The 22,059-nt window shown below is 47.4% G+C and overlaps 1 protein-coding gene across 26 annotated transcripts in view; it reads left to right on the top strand.

Moving 5' to 3' along the window:
- Ccdc57 (coiled-coil domain containing 57) overlaps positions 1-22,059 on the top strand; it is a 103,635-nt gene that overhangs the window by 21,446 nt on the left and 60,130 nt on the right. For 22 of the 26 annotated variants that reach the window (XR_010055923.1, XR_005490602.2, XR_005490603.2 and 19 more), the window contains 10 exons: positions 887-988; positions 1,489-1,646; positions 1,783-1,857; positions 3,139-3,339; positions 6,041-6,124; positions 7,106-7,264; positions 9,593-9,755; positions 10,243-10,377; positions 18,269-18,482; positions 19,080-19,232. Coding sequence is in view for 23 of the 26 variants with exons in the window: in XM_063270205.1 (XP_063126275.1) it covers positions 887-988; positions 1,489-1,646; positions 1,783-1,857; positions 3,139-3,339; positions 6,041-6,124; positions 7,106-7,264; positions 9,593-9,755; positions 10,243-10,377; positions 18,269-18,482; positions 19,080-19,232 (1,444 nt within the window). In the remaining 3 variants the exon portion in view is untranslated. Of the gene's footprint in view, positions 1-886; positions 989-1,488; positions 1,647-1,782; positions 1,858-3,138; positions 3,340-6,040; positions 6,125-7,105; positions 7,265-7,697; positions 7,761-9,592; positions 9,756-10,242; positions 10,378-18,268; positions 18,483-19,079; positions 19,233-22,059 lie in introns of those variants that run through there. The other 4 variants (XM_039087559.2, XM_039087566.2, XM_039087565.2 and 1 more) reach the window with 3 other exon arrangements.

Here is a 22,059-nt window from a genome sequence, read left to right as displayed (position 1 = left end):
GGGCAACTCCCTCAGAGCTACATCTGTGCTCCCTCAGCCTGTCCTTCAGGGCTGGAGTCTGGTGGTGGGCAGCACAGGGCCGGGCCCAGGACTAGAGGGGCTCCCATGAGTCCCTGAGCACTCAGTCTTCCCCAGGGGCTCTTGCTCTATGCTGATCAAAAATGAGACAAAGGTACCTGACCCCAGTAATAAAGAAATTAGGCTTTTTGGTTCACTGGTAGCTGGAGAATCCAAACACTTTTATCAGCCAGTGACCCCATAGAGGGCCTCATCATGTCAGAAATGAAAAGGAAGTGTGTAGAAGGGAATGTATGCTATCCTGACAGCAATGCTAACTGAACTGCAAGAATTATACCAGCCATTCCTCAGAGAGAGGCTTCTTTTTTTTTCTTTTTCTTTTTCTTTTTCTTTTTTTCGGAGCTGGGGACCGAACCCAGGGCCTTGCGTTTGCTAGGCAAGCGCTCTACCGCTGAGCTAAATCCCCAACCCCCAGAGAGAGGCTTCTTAAAGTGGTTTCATTTATGACCCCATTTTGCCTGAGAATTTTTGTTGTTGTTTCTTTGGTTGGTTGGTTTGTTTTGTTTGTTTTTCAAGACAGGATTTCTCTGTGTAGCCCTGGCTGTCCTGGAACTTACTCTGTAAATCAGGCTGGCCTTGAACTCAGAGATCCGCCTGCATCTGCCTCCTTAGTGCTTAGATTGACGGTATATATTGATATAGATACATAGATCTTGAAGAATGTTATAGGAAAATATAGTTAAACAGTTTTGTATGTAGAACAGAAAACTTTGTGTGTACAGATGTTGTAATTCATTATGAGCAGTGGTCTCACACCTGAGCTGAGATGTTTGCAGCGGCTGCTCTCCTCTCTTGACTCTTATTCCAGGAACTGCTGCAAGAATTTGAATCTGAAGCTCAGAGAAGGGAGCATGAGTTCCAACTGAGAGCTGATGACTTGAGCAACACTGTCTTGACCCACGAGCTCAAGGTAACTGGCTGGGCAGGGTTTTTGAAGTGTTTCCAGTTTTCAAGTTCACTGTTGCCAGCTTTAATTACCCTGTACTACAGAACACCATGCTGTTCTTTAGTTAGTTAGTTAGGTTTTTTTTTTTTTTGTTTTTTTTTTTTTTGAGACAGGGTTTCTCTGTGTAGTCCTGTCTATCCTGGAGCTAGATCTGTAGACCAGGCTGGCCTCGAACTCAGAGATCTGCCTCGAACTCAGAGATCTGCCTGCCTCTGCCAAGTGCTGGGACCACACCAGGTTTTGCACTGTTCCTTTTTGTTTGTTTGTTTGTTTGTTTGTTTAATATTGGGAGATGCTTTTCTCTCTTTATTTTGCACATATCTGGTATCCGGTACTGGGGGTTGAACTCGAGACCTTGTGCATGCTAGACAAGTGCTCTGCCACTGAGTCCTAACCAGCTCAGCTAGAAGCCATACTGTTCCTTTTACCCATTTACTCTCCTGGAACTTTTCAATCTCCCTCAGGTAAAGCTGCTAAACAAAGAGCTTCAGGCTTTAAAAGAAGCTGGAGCACAGGCAACAGAGAGTCTGCAGAAGGCAGAATCAGAGCACATTGAATTAGAGAGGAAGCTACAGGATCATGCCCGGGAGCTACAGGATCTGGAGGCCATGAAGGATGCTCGGTGCGTGGGTTCTGCTCTCAAGGCATTGTGGCCATAAGGACTAGACCCTGGTGGCGCTGCCTTCCTGGCTTCTTCCAGTTCTATTCTTTGGTCTCTTATGTAACTGCTCTTCTTTACTGACACAGTTTCTGTTTAGGATAAAGGACTTGGAGAAGAAGCTTCACTCTGTACAGCTGGCCAAGAAGAAAGCTGAGGAGACTTTCAGGAGGAAGTGCGTATTTCTGCCTGGGTAGTGCCTCTGGAAAAGAGTCTGGATCATACTCTCTGGAGACAAGAGCCCTGTGACGGGGTAGCCTGAGCTGGGATACCACTTTGGTTAACTCCATGCTCTACTTCCTTAGAAAGGGTTAGGCATCCAGTGTCTCAAAGCTTAAAATGTTTGAAGGGCCAAGACTCCAGTCCAGTTCATTGATAAAACACAAACTAAAAATGTCTAAAACTCTGGATTTAGTCTACAGTGTCTAAAACAGGCTTTAAAATATAACCTTAGTTAAATTTTAACTTTTATGGGTAAATGAGATGGCTCTGTGGATAAAATCACTTGTCAACATGGTGGGTGACCTGAGTTCCATCCCTGGAACCCACGTGGTAAAAGGAGAGAACTGGCTCCATACACACACCCCACACTAGATAAATACATATTTTAAAATTTAGCATTAACATTTAAAACTTGAATGTTCTACTCACTAGTTTATAAGTTGTAGACTATTAGCCCCAAGCTTTGCCATGCTGACACAGTCACCTGGTTGGCCACACCCCTTACTCTCAGATGCAGACTCTCTTGAGTTCTCTTTTTCCTGTTGATATACCCTGTACTCAGTGTGGGTTGGGACCCAGCCAACAGGAACAGGCACAACACCCAGGAAATAAATAGTATGTTGGCTCAAGGCGGAACTTCAGCAATGCAATTAAAGCGTTGTTCATCTTCCCGGTACAGCAGGGTTCAGTAGGTGCTGGAACAGCATAGTCAACAAGGAATGGGGTTGGGGATGCCAGCTAGACGCTCAGCTGTGGGCTCAACTCCCAGGGCAAGTCATTTACTTTCTCCTCCAAAGGAAATGGCAACTGTAGCTACCACACACCACACACTTAGGCTTCCCAGCCACACTGGGGAGAAAGAAGGGGAACAAATTGTCCCTGTGTTGTCTCATGCCACAGTTAGGCAGTACAGACAAACCGATATACTAGGAGAGCACTCAGGAATCTGCCCATCTAGGAGGCAGGTGTTTTCCCTGGGCTGGCAAGCTTAGTTGTCTCCTAGGAGTGCTTTGTGAACCTGCTTTGGTGTCTGTGTGTGAGCTTGGGGGAGCCACCAAGAGCCTGGCATTTAAGAAGATCTGCTAACATGGGAAGAGCAAGCATACCCACAAGTTACTCCTGCAGAGTCAGCCATCTTGTCAGGGACAACTGTAGAGTAAGAAATGATGACAAACACTTTGGAAGGTTCCAGAGTGCTGAGTGAGCCATTGTGGAACCCTTCCCTGTGTTTCAGACATGAAGAGCTTGACCGTCAAGCCAGGGAGAAAGACACAGTGCTAGCAGCAGTGAAGGGTGCCCATGCAGAGCAGCTGCAGACGCTGGATGCCAAGGTCCTGGAGCTTCAGTTCCGATGTGAAACGCTGGAGGGACAACTGCGAAGGGCTGAGTGGAGGCAAGCTGAGGACAGCAAGGAGAGGAATTCCCTTACTGACAAGTGAGCTGCTGCCTCCGGCCTGCCCAGCCCAGCCCAGCCCAACAGCCTTGTGTGCCTGTGCCCAAAGCAGCTATGGGCCATTTTAGAAGGGAATTTTGCATTGCAGTGGATAGGAGGGACTTTAGGGGCTTTCTGCCCACCCCACCCCCACTACCATTTTTAGTAATGTTTTCTTTTTATTTTCTCTCACCCCACCCCCAAGAGCTGAGGACCAAACCAGAGCCTTGCACTTGCTAGGCAGGTACTCTACCACTGAGCTAAATCCTCAACCCCATTGTTTTCTTTTTAATCATATAGTTTTTATATTTACTATTGCTTGTGATAAAGTATATATAACCAAGTTGACCTATTATCTTCAGTTTTTGTTTTTCTGAGACAAGGTCTCATTTATGCAAACCTGGCTGGAACTTGCTCTATGACCTTGAATTTATAATCTGTGCCTCTTCCTTCCAAGTATTGGGACTGCAGGCATATGTCACTATAGCTGTCCCCCACAACTTATCTTCCTGCTTCCAGCCTCCCAAGTGCTGTTGGGGTTATAGGTGTGCAGCACCATACCTGTCCAAGCTAGCCACTTAATCTTTTCAGTGTAAAGTTCATTGGCATCAGGATTTGACAGAAGCAGTTCCAACTGCCGTCCGTCAGCAGTGCTGTTCCCACTCAGCTCTAGCTGCCACTCCTTCCCCTAGTCTCCCAGCAGCCTCCAGTCTGCGTTGTTCGTGAATCTGCTAACTCTAGGAACAGACACTAATTGGAATCTTATGGCACTTGCCCTTATGTCTGGCCTGTCACAGAGGCTCAAGTTCTCAAGGGTCATCCACATTTATAGGGTGGCATTCTCTTTTTATTTTATTTATTATGTAAGTACACTGTAGCTGTCTTCAGATACACCAGAAGAGGGCATCAGATCTCTTTACAGATGGTTGTGAGCCACCATGTGGTTGCTGGGAATTGAACTCATGACCTCTGGAAGAGCAGTCGGGTGCTCTTAACCGCTGAGCCATCTCTCCAGCCCCGGCATTCTCTTTTAAATTGTGACAAAATTTAACAAAATATACATCAAATATCAAAATATACATCTCCAGAAGCCATGGGACCCTATTGACCAGCCAGCTTCTCATAATCACTGAGCCATAGGTCCCAGTGAGAGACCTTCTCTCAAGCAGATGGACGGCTGCTGGGGACCATCACCCAGGGCTGACCTCCGACCTGTGCACAAGCACCCACACATTCGTATCTGCGTGTCCTCATTCACACTCCTGTACATGCATACACACAAAAGTGCTGTATGCAGGTTAACTATTTTAGTCATCTGAGCTATGGAGGGCAGGGGTTTATTAAGTCAAACTTTATGTCTTATATCCCCGCGTGGACAGCCACGGCCTTTTATCTGCTCTGTACATGTGGGTGTTTCCACCTTGGCTCTTAGGAATAGTGCTGTTGGAAGTGCAGATGTGCAGACTTCCTTTATAGACTGTGCTTTTAATTCTCTTGTGGCTCTGAGCAGAGGTGGAAGTTCAGGACCGTACAGCTTTGGTTGTAACTTTTTTTTTTTTGAGACAAGGCCTCCCTATGAAGCCTGAGCAAAGCCTGCACTAGCTTAGAAGCCTCTGTTCTCCCACCTCAGCCTACCCAGTGCTGGAATTACAACTGTGCTCCAGTACACTGACTCCTTCCCAATATTTAGTTCAAGCCAGAGTGTTTGGGCAACCTGTTTCGCTTGTGCCTCACATCAGGAACTGTGGGTGCTGGGTGTGTAGCACTAAGCTCCATCCTGATAAGGAAATATACAGGGACATAGTGTTCAACAGGAATATTAAAATCATGAATTTGCTGGCATTCCCAGGCTTAGCACCTGGATATTGCTTTGGGATGGTGGTATTTAGATCTTAAAAAAAAAAAAAAACCAAAAAGAAAAATTGCTGCCAAATTACACTTCTGCTATGGGGAGAAGTAGTTCTTAGATCTGTGAAGTATCAGGAAATTAAAGCTTATTCTATATGGGTTAGAGAGAGAACCCAGTGCTTAAGAGTAATGTCTACTTCTCTAGGAATCAGAGTCCAGACCTCAGAACCCACATGCAGACAAAATACCCATTCACATAAAGTAAAAGTAAAACTTTAACAATTATGCTTTAAGAAGTTTGTCCACATTACATTAAGTCTAGTGTGCTCTTGTTTATTCTCTAAGAAACACCAGCAGCTCAGTGAGCCAGTAATGCCCAGCTGTGCTCTGGCTGCCTTGAGGGGAGGGCTGGGTCACTGCTACTCCCACTCTCCATCAGTATAGTTGCAGTGATGGGTCCTCACAGAGCCTGACTGCTTCCTGCCTCCTTTAGAAGCCTTAAACTAAATGACTTTGTGTTTTGAGGGGGGTCTCACTCTATATAGCCCTGGCTAGTTTGGAACTCATAATCTTCCTGCCTTAGCCTCCCAAGGGCTGGAATTACAATGTATCACATCCTGTTTTAACTAATTTTTAGTTTTATCTCTAAGTATTTTTTGCTTCTGAAGGGTTATTACTATATAGACAGGGCATTTCTCTGACAATAGAAGACAGGACAGGGTGACACATATCTGTAATCTCAGAACTCTGAAAATGAGGACAGCCTACGCTACAAACTAAAATCCCATCTCAAGAAAACAGGTTCAGAAATCCCAAACTTTGAAATCCCAAACTTGAATCTCTCTTCTTCTTCTAGGGAGTTTGGTGACCGTTCCACCTGTGTCCTGAGCATGTACTGGCATTCTGTGATAACCTCAGTGCCTAGTGGCTTGCCCTCTCGGTGGGTGTGCTCTGGAACCACAGACACACATGTAGGATTAAGATGAAACACAGCTTTGGTAGTGGCACTCCTGCTCCACTTGGAGCTGTCAATGTCTGTGGTCCTCATAGTCAGACTGTGCAGGCAGCTAAGGCAGGCCAGGTGCTTGAGAAGGGAGGTCGAAGGTGAAGGAGAGGCCACAGTGGACATAGGTCACTGGACCAAGTGTTTCTGTGCTGACCCTGGGGATATCAGCCGGCCTGGGAAACAGCCGGTGAGAAGTGTTGCTGAAGGCATTTCTAGGACCATTTCTTCAGTACCAGATACCAGCGCGGAAGGCAGAGGTGGGCAGGCTGCCCAAAGTGGCTAAAGATCAATGCCTTCCATGTACCTGTTTTCAGCATTCCCAAAATGAATGGTGAAGTTGGCACGATGGCCTTTTCATACTGCACAAGGCAAGGTCTGCGCCCAGGAGTGTGATCGTTGGTGCAAAAGCAAAGTTGTTCCTATGAGCAGCGATGGCCTTGCTTAGATCAGTACAATGTGTCCCCTGAAAGTGTCACTTGATGTTTGGTTTTTGGGAAAGCTTGTCAGGTTTGGGCTGCTCCTCTAGCAGCACTTGACTGCCAAGCTAACGCGTGGCCTCTAGAGCCTGCCTGTACTTCTAACTGAAGTGTGCTGGGCTGGGCTGGGCACAGTGGAAGATGAGAGGCTGACTCACCACAGCGCTTCCTCAGTCCCACAGGCTGTGTGTACAGAGCACCTTTCCACCTTGCGAAATTTGGCCCTTGATAGTCAATTAGTTAACATTTACATGGCTGGCTGCTAGATATTTCTTCCTGAGTAGAACGATCCATGGTCTTAAATTAGGCAACGTGGCAATCCCTTCTAATGTGGCTTTTTGATGAGAGTTTGGCAACTATATGTGCATTCCTCTGGGTCTGTATAGCACGAGAGAGAACAAGTGAACCACGCTGCACTCACACACTTCTTCCTGTGTAGATTTCGTGAAGATGCAGCAGCTCTGAAAGCTGCCTGGGATGCCCAGATCGCTCAGATGTCCAAGGAAGCTGTTTCCAAAGACCTTCAGATTCAGGCACTACAGGAAGAGGAAATGAAGCTCAAAGCACAGGTGGCCAAGTCCCAACAGGACATAGACAGGTACTGTCCCCAAGGCAGCAGCCACCTATGCTGTTTCCTGCAGACAAGAACCATTACAGGTCCTCGGGAGTGAAACCGCATCACAAACTCAGCCCTGCATTCCCTGGGAGAGGAATGGTAATGGGATGGAAGCAGATGTGGTGGTGAAGACATCAGCAAACATGCAGGACCAGGGGGCAGCCCAGAGGGCAGGCCCAGAGGGCAGGCCCAGGGGGCAGGACCAGAGGGCAGGCCCAGGGGGCAGGCCCAGGGGGCAGGCCCAGAGGGCAGGACCAGAGGGCAGCCCAGAGGGCAGCCCAGAGGGCAGGCCCAGGGGGCAGGCCCAGGGGGCAGGCCCAGACCTTAGGGATGAGGAATCTCAGTCTTTAAGGAACGCAGCCAAGGGCTGGTGTGTGGTGAGCACTGACTGCCTTCCTCTGCCATCAACTTGCAGAAGCAGACAGATTACCATGATTTCAAGGCCAGCCTGATCCATATAACACTGCAGGACAACCAGGTATATATATAGAGAGATGCTATCTCAAAAAAAAAAAAAAAAAAAAAAAGAGAGAGAGAAAAAAAAAGAAACAGAACAAAGCCATGCTTGTTTTTCCTGTTCATTGTATGGATTTATGCTTGAGTGAAGGTAAGGGCCTGTTTCCATAGTGTCATCAAGTCACTCATATAATAAAACATTGTCCACATGATGAATCTAGATGGACATTGACATCTATACCCCACCACTCTATCAACTCAGACCCCTTCAGGTCTGTGGCCATCCCTGACCCCCCACTTCCATCTAATGGCTGCCCTGGGGGAGGGTCTTCCTGGACTGGACTTCTGAGTGGCAGCCATAATGTGGCTTTTGGTCCTGGCTTCTTTGGATTTATCACTTTGAGGTTAGAATGCACAGATTCTTCTTGATGTTCAGGGGCCATGTGATGCTTGAGTCGTCTAAAGCCTCTCTCTCTCTCTCTCTCTCTCTCTCTCTCTCCCTCTCTCTCTCTCTCTCTCTCTCTCTCTCTCTCCCTCTCTGTAGATTTTCCTCTTGATATTTTTTTTCTGTCCATTTTGGTACTTTGTATTTCTCTGTCCACTACGACTGTTGCTGGCCCCGTCCCTGGTTCTTGTAGTCTTTTTGTCTTTTTTTTTTCTGGAGCTGGGGACTGAACCCAGGGCCTTGGGCTTGCTAGGCAAGCGCTCTACTGCTGAGCTAAATCCCCAACCCCCTGTTCCTGTAGTCTTAATGCCTGAGAGTAGATAGCAAAGGCCTCTTACTGATGACACTGACCATTGATGGCCTTCCCTTCACCCTAGACCAGCCTCATTGGAGGCTTATCAGTTTTGCTGATCTTTGTGAAGAACCAGCATTGGATTTGATATTCTCCATTGTTTTTTGTTGTAGTGGTGCTGGCGATAGTGGTTGTTCTATTTCCTTTAGCTTTGGTTTGTTGTTCTGATCGATCCTGATATCAGAGCCAAGATGATTGATTAACTCTGAGACATTCTTCCTTCTATCAGATGTAATTAGTGTTAGAAGTTTCCTTTCTGGCATATCTTAGCTAAACCCAACAAGTTCTAATGTTATTCCGCTAAAATACGGTCTCCTTGTATATTCTTTGGTCAGTAGATGACTTAAGACCTTATTGCCTAGGGATTGGGGATTTAGCTCAGTGGTAGAGCGCTTGCCTAGCAAACGCAAGGCCCTGGGTTCGGTCCCCAGCTCCAAAAAAAAAAAAAAAAAATACCTTATTGCCTAACCTCTGGTGATTTAGTTTTAGGCACCATTTGTCAGTGATTCTGACCTAATTCTGCTGTGCACACAGAATGCACCTTGCATGACTGGTCTCCTCTGCAGTCTGTTTTGTGACTTTGGAATGCGCTCTGCCCCAATACCTAGCAAAGTAGACTTAAAGATAAAACATGCCCTTGCTGTGGTCTGGGTTCTGAAAATGTCACTGGCCCACACTAGTGGATGACACTCTTCTCATCTCCCATGTCCTTGCCATCTGCTTGTTGGTTCTGTCAATCACAGAAAAGTTTGGCGACCTCCAACTGTGCTTGGACATGGCCACCTCCCTCCAGCACTGTTTCTCCAGCATTTGTTGAATCTTGATATCAGCCCTTTATGTTTACCTGTCCATGAGTGCTGCTGTTTCTCCAGGTCTCTCCTAGGACAGCTTCTCCTCGTATCAGGCACACGTCCTTCCTCAGCATGAGGCACATGTGAGATGGGAAGGACGAACAGAGCATCATGTCAGCCCCTCATGTATCACCCCACCTTTGCTCTTCATGTTGAAGCGACCTCAAGAAAGAAAGTTGACATGGGACATTGTCATGTGTCTATAGGTACAAGCAGCAACTGTCCCTGGCAGTGGAAAGGGAGCAGAGCCTGGAGCGCGAGCAGGTACAGCTAGGCCTCGACTGGCAGCGTCGCTGCGATGACATTGAATGCAACCAGATCCAGAGATCAGAGACTTTGATCCAAGGGCTGACCAAGGCCAGAGATCAGGTGTGTTGGGTACTCTGGGAGTGGAGTATAAGCAGATCTGTACAATGGGATAGGTTTGGTTCTTGCAATATTTTTTTTTTAACTCAGAAAACTCAAAACCTCAGATACCAGTTAATTTATAGCCAGGAGTCACAATCATGCTGATATTGTAATGCAGTCCTGAAATCCCAGCTACTCGGGAAAAGGAGGCAGAAGATTGCAGGGCCAAGGCCAGTCTGAACAAAAATAAATCTCTGCCTAATCCCCAAACATGTTTAGGGGCTGTTTCTGGTTCTGGGAGTGCTGAGATGGTCCCTCCCCACCGGGGTGGCCCCACCAGCCAGAGCAAACTAAGCACTGGAACTGAACAGGAAGCCTCCCCACCATTAGAGGGTGGCCCCAGCATTCTGAGTGTAGATCGGCTCTTGTGACTGTTCACTAGCTTTTTAAGCAGAAGGGAGTCTGGTCCCTGAAGACCAGCACTGCCCACAGATGAACATTTTTACAGGTTGCTGCTAAGCTCCAGGAGACAGAGAGGGCACTGCATAAGCAGGAGACACTGCTGAAGGCTGTGTCGCTGGAGCGAGACCAGGCTATGGAAACTCTGCGGACACATGGGCTCCTCCCTGGACAGGAGGCACAGGTGAGCCCTCTGCTGGCTTGAAGAGCCTTCACTACACACTTCAGTGTCTATTATATTGGCTCAGGCTTTCTTAGTGCAGCCCCTTTCGGTGACAGTTGCTCCAGTGAGGGCAAGTCCAGACTTTACAGTTCTAAAGTGGACATGCCAGGATGAAGTCTACTCCATTCTTCAGCATTTAAAGCTCTAAAACCCAACATCCAAAGAGCACACATGGTGTGCCCAGCACTGAAGAATAGGTGGCTATATCAAATCACTATTGAGCCTTTCAAGACGGTCATTCATTCAGTGCTTACTTAGGCTGTGTCACTAGCTCCCTAGACCATAAAATTTGCCAACTCAGTCTATTAAATGTTACTTATTATTATTGTTTGGGGGAGGACATGTGCACCACAGAAAACATGGGAAGGTCAGAGGACAGCCCTGTAGACTTGGTTCTCTCCTTCTACCTCTATGTGGGCTTCAGGGAAGTAACTCAGATTGCCAGTCTTGCTCATCAAGTGTGTCTTCAGCTATCAGGACAGTGCCATCCCACAGCCTCAGAGCTGGGTACAACTGCCATGGAGACCAGCATGCCTGAGCTGCCACAGCTGTTAGCAGAACTGATTCCTAGGCAGAAGGGCTCAAGGTGGGAGCTAGAGGGTCTAGAGACAGCCTTAGAGGCCATGTTCTGATTTCTCTCCTTATTGATTTACTCCTCTGCCTGTGGCTTCTGTCACCTTGCATGGAGGAGTCTTTCTACTGCATGTTGTGAATCCTGCCATTGTTGAGAATATTTCAAGGATCAGGCCTACTGGTGTCTCCCTTTAATCCCAGCAGATAGATCTCTGTGAGTTTGGGACCAGTCTGGTCATAATGAGTCCCAGACCAGCCAGAACTACACATTGAAACCCTGTCTGAAGCCAAAATTAAACCCACACCAACAATAAGAATATTTGAAGGGATAGAGAGATGGCTCAATGTATAAAGTCCTTCCTGTACAATCATAAGGGATACACAGAAGTCATCTGATGTTGCATCTTGTTAAATACATACAGTGAAAAATAGATACTCACATGGTACACACCAGCATATAATAAACACACACACGCGTGCACATGCATACACACACGCGCGCGCACACACACACACATACACACACACACAATAAGATTTAGGCAGGTGTAGTGGCACACACTTGTAATTTCAGTACTCGGGCAACTGAGGGAAGAAAATTGTGAATTCAAGGCCAGCCTGGACTACATAAGGTTCTTTATCAAAAACGAAATGAAAACTGTTAAATAGGCTATAGAGACCGAGTACTTTCCTTGCATGACCAAAGCCCTAGGCTTGAGCCCCAACATCACAAATACATGAAAGTGATTTGTCACTGCACACAGTCATCCTCACTGACCTGTGAGGCACACAGAGACAGAAAGCAATTTGTTCCCTGTGTTGAACATGAGCACATGAAGTTAGGGTACACCTATCAAGACCCCATCTTCACTTCATGGGAATTGTCCAGCCACAGGAGACTGGCTGGTTGTGTGTACTCTTGGCTGGGAGCTACAGCCCCATGAAAGGCAGGCATGTGAGTAGTAGTGGCAGCCTCTTGGCCACTGGAGCGTAAAGGAGCAGGAAGGCTTGTAGCTGTCCTGCAGCTCACTGTATGGAGCACTGACTGAACTTCTCTTTCCCTTGAGACAAGGTTTCTCTGTGTAACCCTGGCTATCCTGGAACTAACTCTGTAGATCAGGCTGGCCTTGAACTCACAGAAATCCGCCTACCTCTGCCTCCCAAATACTGGGATTAAAAGAATTCACCACAACTGTATTAAACTCTTGAGGATTTGAACTCAGAGATTTGCTTGCCTCTGCCTCCCGAGTGCTGGGACTGCACATGCCACCATAACTGCCTTTCGTTTGTTTTTGCAATACAAGATGGTGCTTTCTCTTTTATTGATCTCATCAGTTTGTGGTGTCTATTTTGGAAAATTGATATACAATCAAATGTCCAGAGTAACATTTCAGGATGTAGTCACAGTGCCCTTTTCTTTTTTTTTTTTCCTTTTTTCTTTTTTTTGGAGCTGGGGACCAAACCCAGGGCCTTGCGCTTGGTAGGCAAGCGCTCTACCACTGAGCTAAATCCCCAACCCCTACAGTGCCCTTTTCTTATTACATTATTTATTTTGTGTTTCTGTGTGTGTGCATTTGTGCATATACCAGTGGGTGGAGCCAAAGGACAACTTTAGGGAATTGGTTCTCCCCTTCTACAGTGCATGTTCCAGACTTCCAAGTCAAGTCGTCTTACCCACTGAGCCATCTCACTGGCCTGGGACCCCCTTCATCTTCCAATCCTGAGTAAGAAGTGAGAATTCTGTCCAAAGACACATAACTTCACCCATGGTGTCTGAGTAACATAAGACAGAGAAGGTGGTTTTCCCTCCACAAAGAGGAACCTAGCAGCTCCATGGTGACGACAGCCAGACACTGATTACAGGATGCCTGTGGTCTAAGTTGCGTTCCCCACAAGATTCGGAATTAGTCCTGACCCCAAAGCTTCAGAATGACTCACTAAGATTGTATTGCTGAGGGTGTGGTGAGTTAAGATGAGCCATGCTGGGGCAGAGTGGCCTGACCCCTGATCCCTGACTCTGTTTCTGCTGTCCTTAGAGGGAAGGACACATAAAAGCACAGGATGGCCATGTGGTGGCAGGGGCAGAGACTGGAGTGACAAATTTACAAGCCCAGGAACACCAGATTCTGACAAGACCTGGAACAGATCTGCTGTAAGCCTTTAGATGAGGCACAGCTTTCCTCTCCTCATAGCACAGTCAGGCTTTGGGTCTGGATAACAGAAGAGAATAGATTTCCGTTTGAACCCAACTATGACCACATGCATGTTCCTAAAGCTGTAAGGAACTCCTGCAGACTCTACTAAGCCTTAGCCTGGGCAACTCTCAGCAGGATCTCCATTGGCTCTCCTAATCCGTGTCCATTGGAAGATAAGGCTTCACTAGTGCGACCCCTTCTCAGGATCGTCTTTAATGGTGTGTCCTAGTCAGGGTCCCTATGGCTGTGATGAAACACCATGACCAAAAGCAAGTTAGGGAGGAAAGGGTTTATCTGTCTTACACTTCCACATCACTGTTCATCCCTGAAGGAAGTCAGGACAGGAGCTCACACAGGGCAGGAACCTGGAGGCAGGAGCTGATGCAGAGGCCATGGAGGGTGCTGCTTACTGGCTTGCTCATCCTACTTTCTTATATATCCCAGGACTACCCACAGTGGGCTGTGCCCTTCCCCATCAATCACTAATGAAGAGAATGCCCTACAGTTTTGTCTACAACCTGACCTTATGGAGGTATTTTCTTAATTGAAGTTTACATCTCTCGAATGACTTTGGCTTGTAATAAGTTGACATAAAACTATCCAGCATATGGTCCCTTTTTTTTCAGTCATCAAGCACCTGTCCTTTTATGAAAGGTCACTCACCAGTTCTCTGGAGTAACAATACTGAAGTTATTGTATGCCCTTCCTGAGGGATGCCTGCCTCAGACTTGTCTTCCTCCTACCAAGCTGTCATTCCTTTAAAGGCCAAGTTCCCAGATCACAAAGAGTAGGCACAAGGGGGCGATAGTGTCCACACTGGAAGTGACTACCCAGGATGGCTCTGGCTGGCAGTTGGCAGCTGGTACTGTGGGCATGCAGGATCTGGGCAACAGATTGCCAGCAAAACACATTTCTCCTCAACTCTCACATTCTGCAGTTCCCAAACTTGGACCATGGCAGAGAAGTTGGTTGAAGATACTCCTAGGGTCTATGATGAGAGCTGCCCCAGGGGTAGAGCACTGAGGACACCTGAGCAGCTGTGCTCATATTTCTGCCACAAGAATCAGAGGATGATGAGGGGGTGGATGGCTTTTGGTACACACAGACCTCTTACCCCATAGGCTTTCTTGAGATCACATATAAAGTGCCTCCCAATCTGATCCCAGGAAAAGCTGTAGACATCTGTGATGATAGAAGAAAGGTACTTATTTTCACCAATGGTCTCTTTTTTTTTTTTTTTTTTTTTGGTTCTTTTTTTCGGAACTGGGGACCGAACCCAGGGCCTTGCGCTTCCTAGGTAAGCGCTCTACCATTGAGCTAAATCCCCAGCCCCTCACCAATGGTCTCTTACTGGAAGCTTTCCTGTACTTTTCCCCTAGGTTGGCAATCAAAAGAATACATTTGTCTCTGAGTACCAGCTAAGCAGGTCAGCAAGGCCTATCGGTTGGCCGGTTTTTGTTAAGTAAACAATAAACTTCAGAAGTGTGCTCTAGAGTCAGGAACAGCCCATACCCACCCATCTCCTCAAGTGTACCCTTGATCTTGGACACAGTATCTGGCTGTGACCCAACAACCAAAGCAGCCAGTACAGTTCCCAGAATCTGCCTGCAGACGCAAGCCTAGGTACGCTTTGGAAGAGAGTGATGGGCCGGGCCCCAGGAGGGAGAAGCCCTCACCAGCTCCTCACTGGCAGCATTACAGAAAACTTTGAACTGAATGGAGAGCTGAACTACTGGTGGGCTGCAGAGGTCAGCGAGGAAATGCTGCCTGAGTGTCATTGAGTGAGACCCTCCTGCAGGCCCCACTAAGAGCCCTGGAGACCATCTCTGGATTGGCCAGGAGCCTGTGCCTCGCCAAAGACTGACAACAGACTTGCCACAGGCTTCCTTGGTTGATGGGGATTAGCCATGTGCAACCTCCATTTTCCAGGCTCCCATCTGGCACCTGTGATATAGGAATGTCACTCATAGTCTAAGGCACATAAGAGGTGGCCCTTGTGCTTCAGAGTTGTTACCTGGGGGCCCCAACAGGAAGACGATGTAGCCAGCCTGAGACCAGAAGAGGCTCTTAGCCAGCTTGGTGTCACAGATGTGAGGTAGCACAGGGAAGACCGAGCTTCACTGTTGCCTCTGCTTCATAGAGGTCCTCTCCAGGTTTCCTGGCCTGGCTGCTGTGCCACAGTCATAATAAAAGGGAGGCCGGATGTTGTAGAAGACTGAGGTGGCCCCTCCTGTCCAAGGGGAAGAGCTGGAGTGGCTCAGGTCGATCTAGAATGTTAGCAACCACAGCTGCACACTCAGTCAGCCTGGCTAAAGAAGAACATGAACAAGTTGGGGCTCAGGTTAACAGAAATGATAATTCTGTTCTGGAGTAAAAACCAACTTACAGCAACTTAAAAGCTGTAATTGGGGACTGGAGAGATGGCTCAGGGGTTAAGAGCACTAACTACTCTTCCAGAGGTCCTGAGTTCAATTCCCAGCAACCACATGGTGGCTCACAACCATCTGTACTGGGATCCAATGCCCTTTTCTGGTGTGCAAGTGTACATGCAGGCAGAACTCTATACATAGTAAATAAATATTTTTTTAAAAAAGCTGTGGGTTGGGGATTTAGCTCAGTGGTAGAGCGCTTGCTAGGCAAGTGCAAGGCCCTGGGTTCGGTCCCCAGCTCCGGAAAAAAAAAAATTAAAAAAAAAAAGACAACAACAACAAAAAAACAACAAAACCAAAAAAAAACTGTAATTGGGCTACTGAGATGGCTCAGTGGGTAAGGGTGCTTGCTGCTAAACCAGAAGACCTAAGTTTGATCCCCAGGACCCATTGTGGAAGGAAAGGACCAACTCTCCAAAGTTGTCTTCTGACTTCCATATGCAGGCCGTAGCATGTATATATACACAGAAACAGACATGGGGAGAATGTAATTTTAAAAGTGTGGGATTGGGTGGCTGTAGCGAGAGGATCTTTGAGATCATGCAGGCCTACAACAGACCTAGCTTAGCTCCAAGGCTGCACTTGTACTAGAGGGAGGGAGGTGCTGCCTGACAGTACTTCTGCCTGATATCCACTTGCCCGGGAAGTAGACAGACAGTGGATGGAAGGGGCTGAACATGTCGGTGGGGGAGGAGGGCATAAAGGGAGGAGGCAGGGCAGTGTCTGAGGGGCTGAGCCTCTGCGAGCATTTTACTGGGATGGTTGTCTTTTCCTTTAATTCTACCATAAATATGTCTGCCTCATAGAGGTCCCTCAGAAACATAACGTGATTGCATGTCACATGACGTGCTTTAGTGTGACAAATCATTTTCTCATCAGGTTCCAGATTGCTTGACTGACTGTTCCCAAGCCAGGTTAAACGCTGTGGTGGGCGGGGACGAGGTGGGGTGGAGGCTGCTCGGCAGTTACGAGCACTTCTTGCTCCTGCTGATCTTGCAGAGGACCTGGGTTCAGTTCCTAGCACCACAGGGCTGCTCACAACCCTCTGTCACTCCAGTTCCTGAGTCGACGCCATCTTCTGGCCTCTGTGAGTGGTGCAGTAGGTGGTGCATATGCGTATCTTCAGTCAAACACTCATACACACCATCTCTTTTCTTAATGCGTTGTTGGACACATTTGTGTCTCTGCTCAGAAGATCGGCTAGGATCTCCCGTGCTGAGTCTTGCCTGGCGTCTGACCAGGGGTCTGGTAGCAGAGCTTGGGTTTGCACTTGAGATGCCTCGGGCATATGGAGCTGCTTTTTCTTCCCCTTTTGTTCTGAGTGTCAGTTTACCCTATACCTCATGCTGTCCGCTGGCCTGGGAATGACCTGTTTGGATGCTTTCTGTTACAATTGTAGTTACTGCCCCTCTCTCTGTCTTCAGTGTGTTCTACCCAGTGAATTGTCTTACTGTTCTAAAACGGCATAGAAGTCATAAAGCCAGGGCTGGGGAGGTGGCCCAGTGGTTAAGAGCACCGGCTATTCTTCCAGAGGACCCAGGTTCAATTCCCAGCACCCACATGGCAGCTCACAGCTGAGTGTAACTCCAGTTCCAGGAAATCCAACAACCTCACATTACATCTAGGCAAAACACCAATGCACAAAAAATAAAAATAAATAAATCTTGGCCTGGCAGTAGTAGCACTTGGGAGACAGAGGCAGGTGAATCTCAAGGCCAACCTGGTCTACAGACCTAGTCCCATGACAGCCAGGAATACACAGAGGAAACTCTGTCTCAAAAAAAAAAACTATAAGTAAGCAACAACAAACCAATCAATCTTCTTTAAAAATTAAGAAATTTCATGAAGCCTTTGGCGCAGTAAACACGGGTTTTTGACTGAACTGTCACTCCTCCAGAGTTCCCTGACACACTTCTTCCTTCCTAGCCCTGTAACCCCTGTGTGTGTCTGTGAATCCAGCTATGGAGAGACCCTGTCATGCAGTGCTCACAAGTCAACACGCCGGTGAGGCGCACTTCCTTTGGGTCAGGAGGGCCGTCCTGTTGTACAGAATTTTTCCTGGGGAGACAAGCGAGCTTCACACCCTCCATATAATGCTTGGTGACAAACCAAAGTGTGACTCTTCCAAGCCCACCTTGAGAAGTCCAAGAGCTCGTTGGGTTTTCTCACAGATCATGTGTGAGTGGCTGCCTATAGGCCTGTGGCAAACTCTAGAGCAGTCTTAGTATCAATTTAGCCCCAGTGTGGACAGTGACTTTCCCATGACTGTATAGCTAGAACCCCTGCTTCAGTTAACCTCCCTCAGTCTGTATTGTCTTACTGTCTTACCCTGACACATCTCTAAACCATGAAGGCGTGTGTAGTTAGGACAAGACTGCATACTGCTGGGTATGAGGTGCAGTGAGGAGAGGCCAGAATATGTGTCAGGGTAAGACAGTAAGGGTCCAGGGACCACCTTCAGTCAACAAGCCTGATCCTGGGGATCTCTTGCAAATAGTCAGCTTTTCTGATAAAGATGGTGGCTGCTACACTCAGAGGATAGTGGTCTACAGCACACTGCAGTTCTGGAGGACAGGGTATGGCTCCCAGCTGAGCTGGAGCAAAGGGCCTCTTTTGTATTCCTAATTCTTCTCCCTTGCTGTGTGTGGTTGGCAGGTACCTCCTCAGCCCCATGAAGGAGAAATAAGGACAGATTCTCCATCTAGTGAGATCCAGAGGCTGCAGGAACAGAATGCAGGTCTGCGGAACGCTGTTTCACAGATGAGGAAAGAGATGGAAATGTTGAGTGGTCATCTTCCCTTTGCCCAGTCAGAAGAGCGTTCAAATGCAAACCCTGAGCCCAAGGCTGGAGAAGATTCAGCCCCTCCAGGTGAGCAGGGAGAGATGGAGGCAAAGAGGAGTAAATGGTGGGACATGGGGGTGGGGGACATGGGAACCGGACCGGACAGGGAGAGTGCCCCTAGGCAGGCTTCTCACTCCAGTCCATTTATTACCACAGAGTACAGCAGTCGCTTACATTTACCAATGTTTCTTTAGCGACATAGGGGAAAGTGCTGGGTGCATAGTTGATGCCCCTGGCAGGCAGTCATTGCCAGCAGGGTTGCTAGGTAGGCCTTCCTCAGGAGAAGCATCCTATGGTAGATCTGAGTTGGCAGCCCTACCTATGTCTTGTTCTTAGCAGGCACCATGACTGCTTCTAAGGGACTAGCCCCTGATGTGGGAGGTGTTCCCTCCATTCAGAAAGCCTATGGAAATGAACGCGGGCAAATTCTTACTCCTGATCCCAAAGCCTTCCTAGAGGACATGGAGGCTAAGCTGAGAAGTGAAGGTCGGTCCAGAGAGTTGGGGGAAAGAGATCAGGGCAGAGGAGGGCCTGTGAGCCCTGCAGCTTTGGCAGTGAGACAGTAAGTGTGCCAGTGAGTGTGCCAGTGAGTGTGTGTGGTGTTGTTCCCTGGTGTTTTGGCAGATTATGTTCTGGCCCTTGAAGCAGAAATGCAAAACCTAAAGCATGAACTCAAGGCATTGGAAGAGCAGCTACAAGGCACGGGAGAGCCAGTGAAGACGTCCATGGCCACCGCTGACCCACACCACGGCGCCCACAACTCTGCAGAAGCAGCTGGTGAGAGCCCCTGGCTACCTGAACCTTATTCTCTGTCCCAGTAGCACTGACTATATGTGAGAATCAAGATGGTGGTTGGTGGTGGCACAGGCCTTTAATCCCAACACTGCAGAGGCAAAGGCAGGCTTTCAGAGGCAGGCGAAGCCAGCCTGGTCTACAGAGTGAGTCCCAGGACAGCAAGGGCTACACAGAGATACCCTGTCTCAAAAACAAAACCAAACAAACAAAAAACCAATGTTTAAGAATAAAATTGATATATATTCCAAATGCACGCATAGCTGCACAGTCTTGACTGCCATCAGACACCCTATCTCCAGAACAGGAGCTCACTGGAGTTCCCAGTGTTAGGTGGGAGTTCTGTTTTCTCATGTAAGTGGAATTATGTGGCACATGAGCATTTGTCTGGTGTCCTTTGGCCTAAATTGTGATTTAGTGGACAATACCAGGCTTTACGGTGCCCATCAGCAGTGTGCAGGGCCGCTCCACAAAGTTATAATCTGCCTTCCTGGTTAGCTGTCCTAGAGTCTACATAGCATGTCCTGTTAGAGTGTGAATTTGCAGTCTGTGTGAACATGAAGTCTTTTCTTGAGCTTTTGGAATCCTCACCTGCCCTGGCTGTCATAGTGAGTATATTAGTTACGTTTCTGTGACTGTGACAAAACACCATGAATTAGGGCTGGAGAGATGGCTCAGTGGTTAAGAGCACCGACTGCTCTTCCAGAGGTCCTGAGTTCAAATCCCAGCAACCACATGGTGGCTCACAACCATCTGTAATGAGATCTGATGCTCTCTTCTGGTGTGTCTGAAGACAGCTACAGTGTACTCATATACAAAATGAAATAAATAAATCTTTAAAAAAAAAAACAAAACACCATGAATTAGACAGGTTATAGAAGAAAACACTTACTTTGGCTTACAGTTGCAGAGGGTTAGAGCCTAGAAAGACAAGGCTGAGGCAACAGACAAATGTGGCTACTGGGAAAGAGCAATGAGAACTCACATCTTGAACCAAAAGCACAAAGCAGATAGAGGTATGGAGTCTTTAGCCTCCAGTGACACACCTCCTCCATCAAGGCCACACCTCCTAAACCTCCCTAAACACTGCCACCAAGTAGAAACCAAGTGTCCAACCATCTGAGCCAAGAGGGACATTGTCATTCAAATCACAACAGTGAAATACAACCAGCCTGGCGTTAAACCTATGCTGGTAGCCACTTGTGACCTCTGAGAGACCCTGGATTTCTGAGCAGCACTCCCGACTGCCACATGTGTTGTCCCTGGGTCCCTCAGGGCTCTCCACAGATGTCTACTCACAGGCCCTTCCCAGGAGTGTGCTGTCCTTGGAGAACTGAAGCAAGCAGTGGGGCAGGAGCACAGAGGACAGACATCTTTCCTAGAACAGGCTCTCCCTGGGCTTCTTTCCATTATTTACAAAGAATGTCTGAGGCGCAGTGTACATCCGCTATCACCTAAGGGAAGGAAGGACAGGAGCTCACATCAGTCATCCAGGACTCCATCCCTGACCAAGGAGCTGCCTCTCTTGAGCCACCCAAGAGAGCCATCTGTGTGCCAGGTTTTGATTTTGAGCAAAGCAGGGTGGAATGCACTGTGTCCTGTCACACCACCCTTTCCTGAGAAGGAGCCCTGGCACTGTGGTGCGTGCTTCCTTATGGGCTGCCGCACCTGGCTTACCAACATTTCGTGGAGAAATACTACAGATAGGCCTGTCACTTCGTTTCCTTGTATGCAATGTTCTGGTCAGAGTTTGGAACCAGGGTTACTCTGGCCTTAGAGATATGCATACTCACACACACTTTCTTTCTTTTTTTTTTTTTTTTGGTTCTTTTTTTCGGAGCTGGGGACCGAACCCAGGGCCTTGCGCTTCCTAGGTAAGCGCTCTACCACTGAGCTAAATCCCCAGCCCCCTCACACACACTTTCTCTTTCTTTTTCTTTTTCTTGGTTCTTTTTTTTTTTTTTTTTTTTTTTAGTTCTTTTTTTTTTGGAGCTGGGGACCGAACCCAGGGCCTTGCGCTTCCTAGGCAAGCGCTCTACCACTGAGCTAAATCCCCAATCCCCACTTTCTTTTTCTTAAACAGTTTATAGAATTTAGTTTTCAAGTCACCAGGGCCTAGAGTTTTCCTTGTGGGAAGATTTGAAGCTTAAATATTCATTTGTAGTTAAGGGACTGTTCATATTTTCTTTCTTTTCTTTTTCTTTCTTTCTTTTTTTTCTGAGACACGGTCTCTCTGTGTAGCCTTGGCTGTCCTAGAACTCACTCTGTAGACCAAGCTGGCCTCAAATTCTACCTGCCTCTACCTCCTGAGTACTGGGATTAGAGGTGTGCACCCACACTGCCATATTTTCTTTTTATATATTTTGTGTACATTATATTAAGAAATTATCCATTTCTCTGAGTTTTCAAACATAGAGGATGAAGTTTCTCATCCTATCTGTTTTGTTCATTTGTTTCTTTGAGACAATAATCCTCCTGCCTCTACTTCTGAGTAGCTGAGATTGCAGCTGTATTGCTGTACTGTCTATCCTGAGTCTTAAGTGTCTGTAGACATTTCCTCATGCATCATATTGGCTTCTGCTCTCTTCTGTTCTTTCTTGGTGTTCTCCCTGGGAGTGTGCAGTCATTTACTTCTTTACTTTACCAAAGTCAGCCGTTGAGGCTGCTGGCTCTGGAGTCTTCATTACTTTATTTCCTCAGTGGTTAGTGTTCATTTTATTCTGCCCTTCCTTCTAGATATTTGTTTTTCGTGGGTTAACCTTTTATTTCTAAGATATGCGCCTAATGCTATAAATGTTCTCTTTCCTTTTTT

The sequence above is a fragment of the Rattus norvegicus genome, chromosome 10 (genome assembly GCF_036323735.1).
Source record: "Rattus norvegicus strain BN/NHsdMcwi chromosome 10, GRCr8, whole genome shotgun sequence".
NCBI classification, from domain to species: Eukaryota; Metazoa; Chordata; class Mammalia; order Rodentia; family Muridae; genus Rattus; species Rattus norvegicus.
This window is presented reverse-complemented; position numbering and strand designations above follow the sequence as displayed.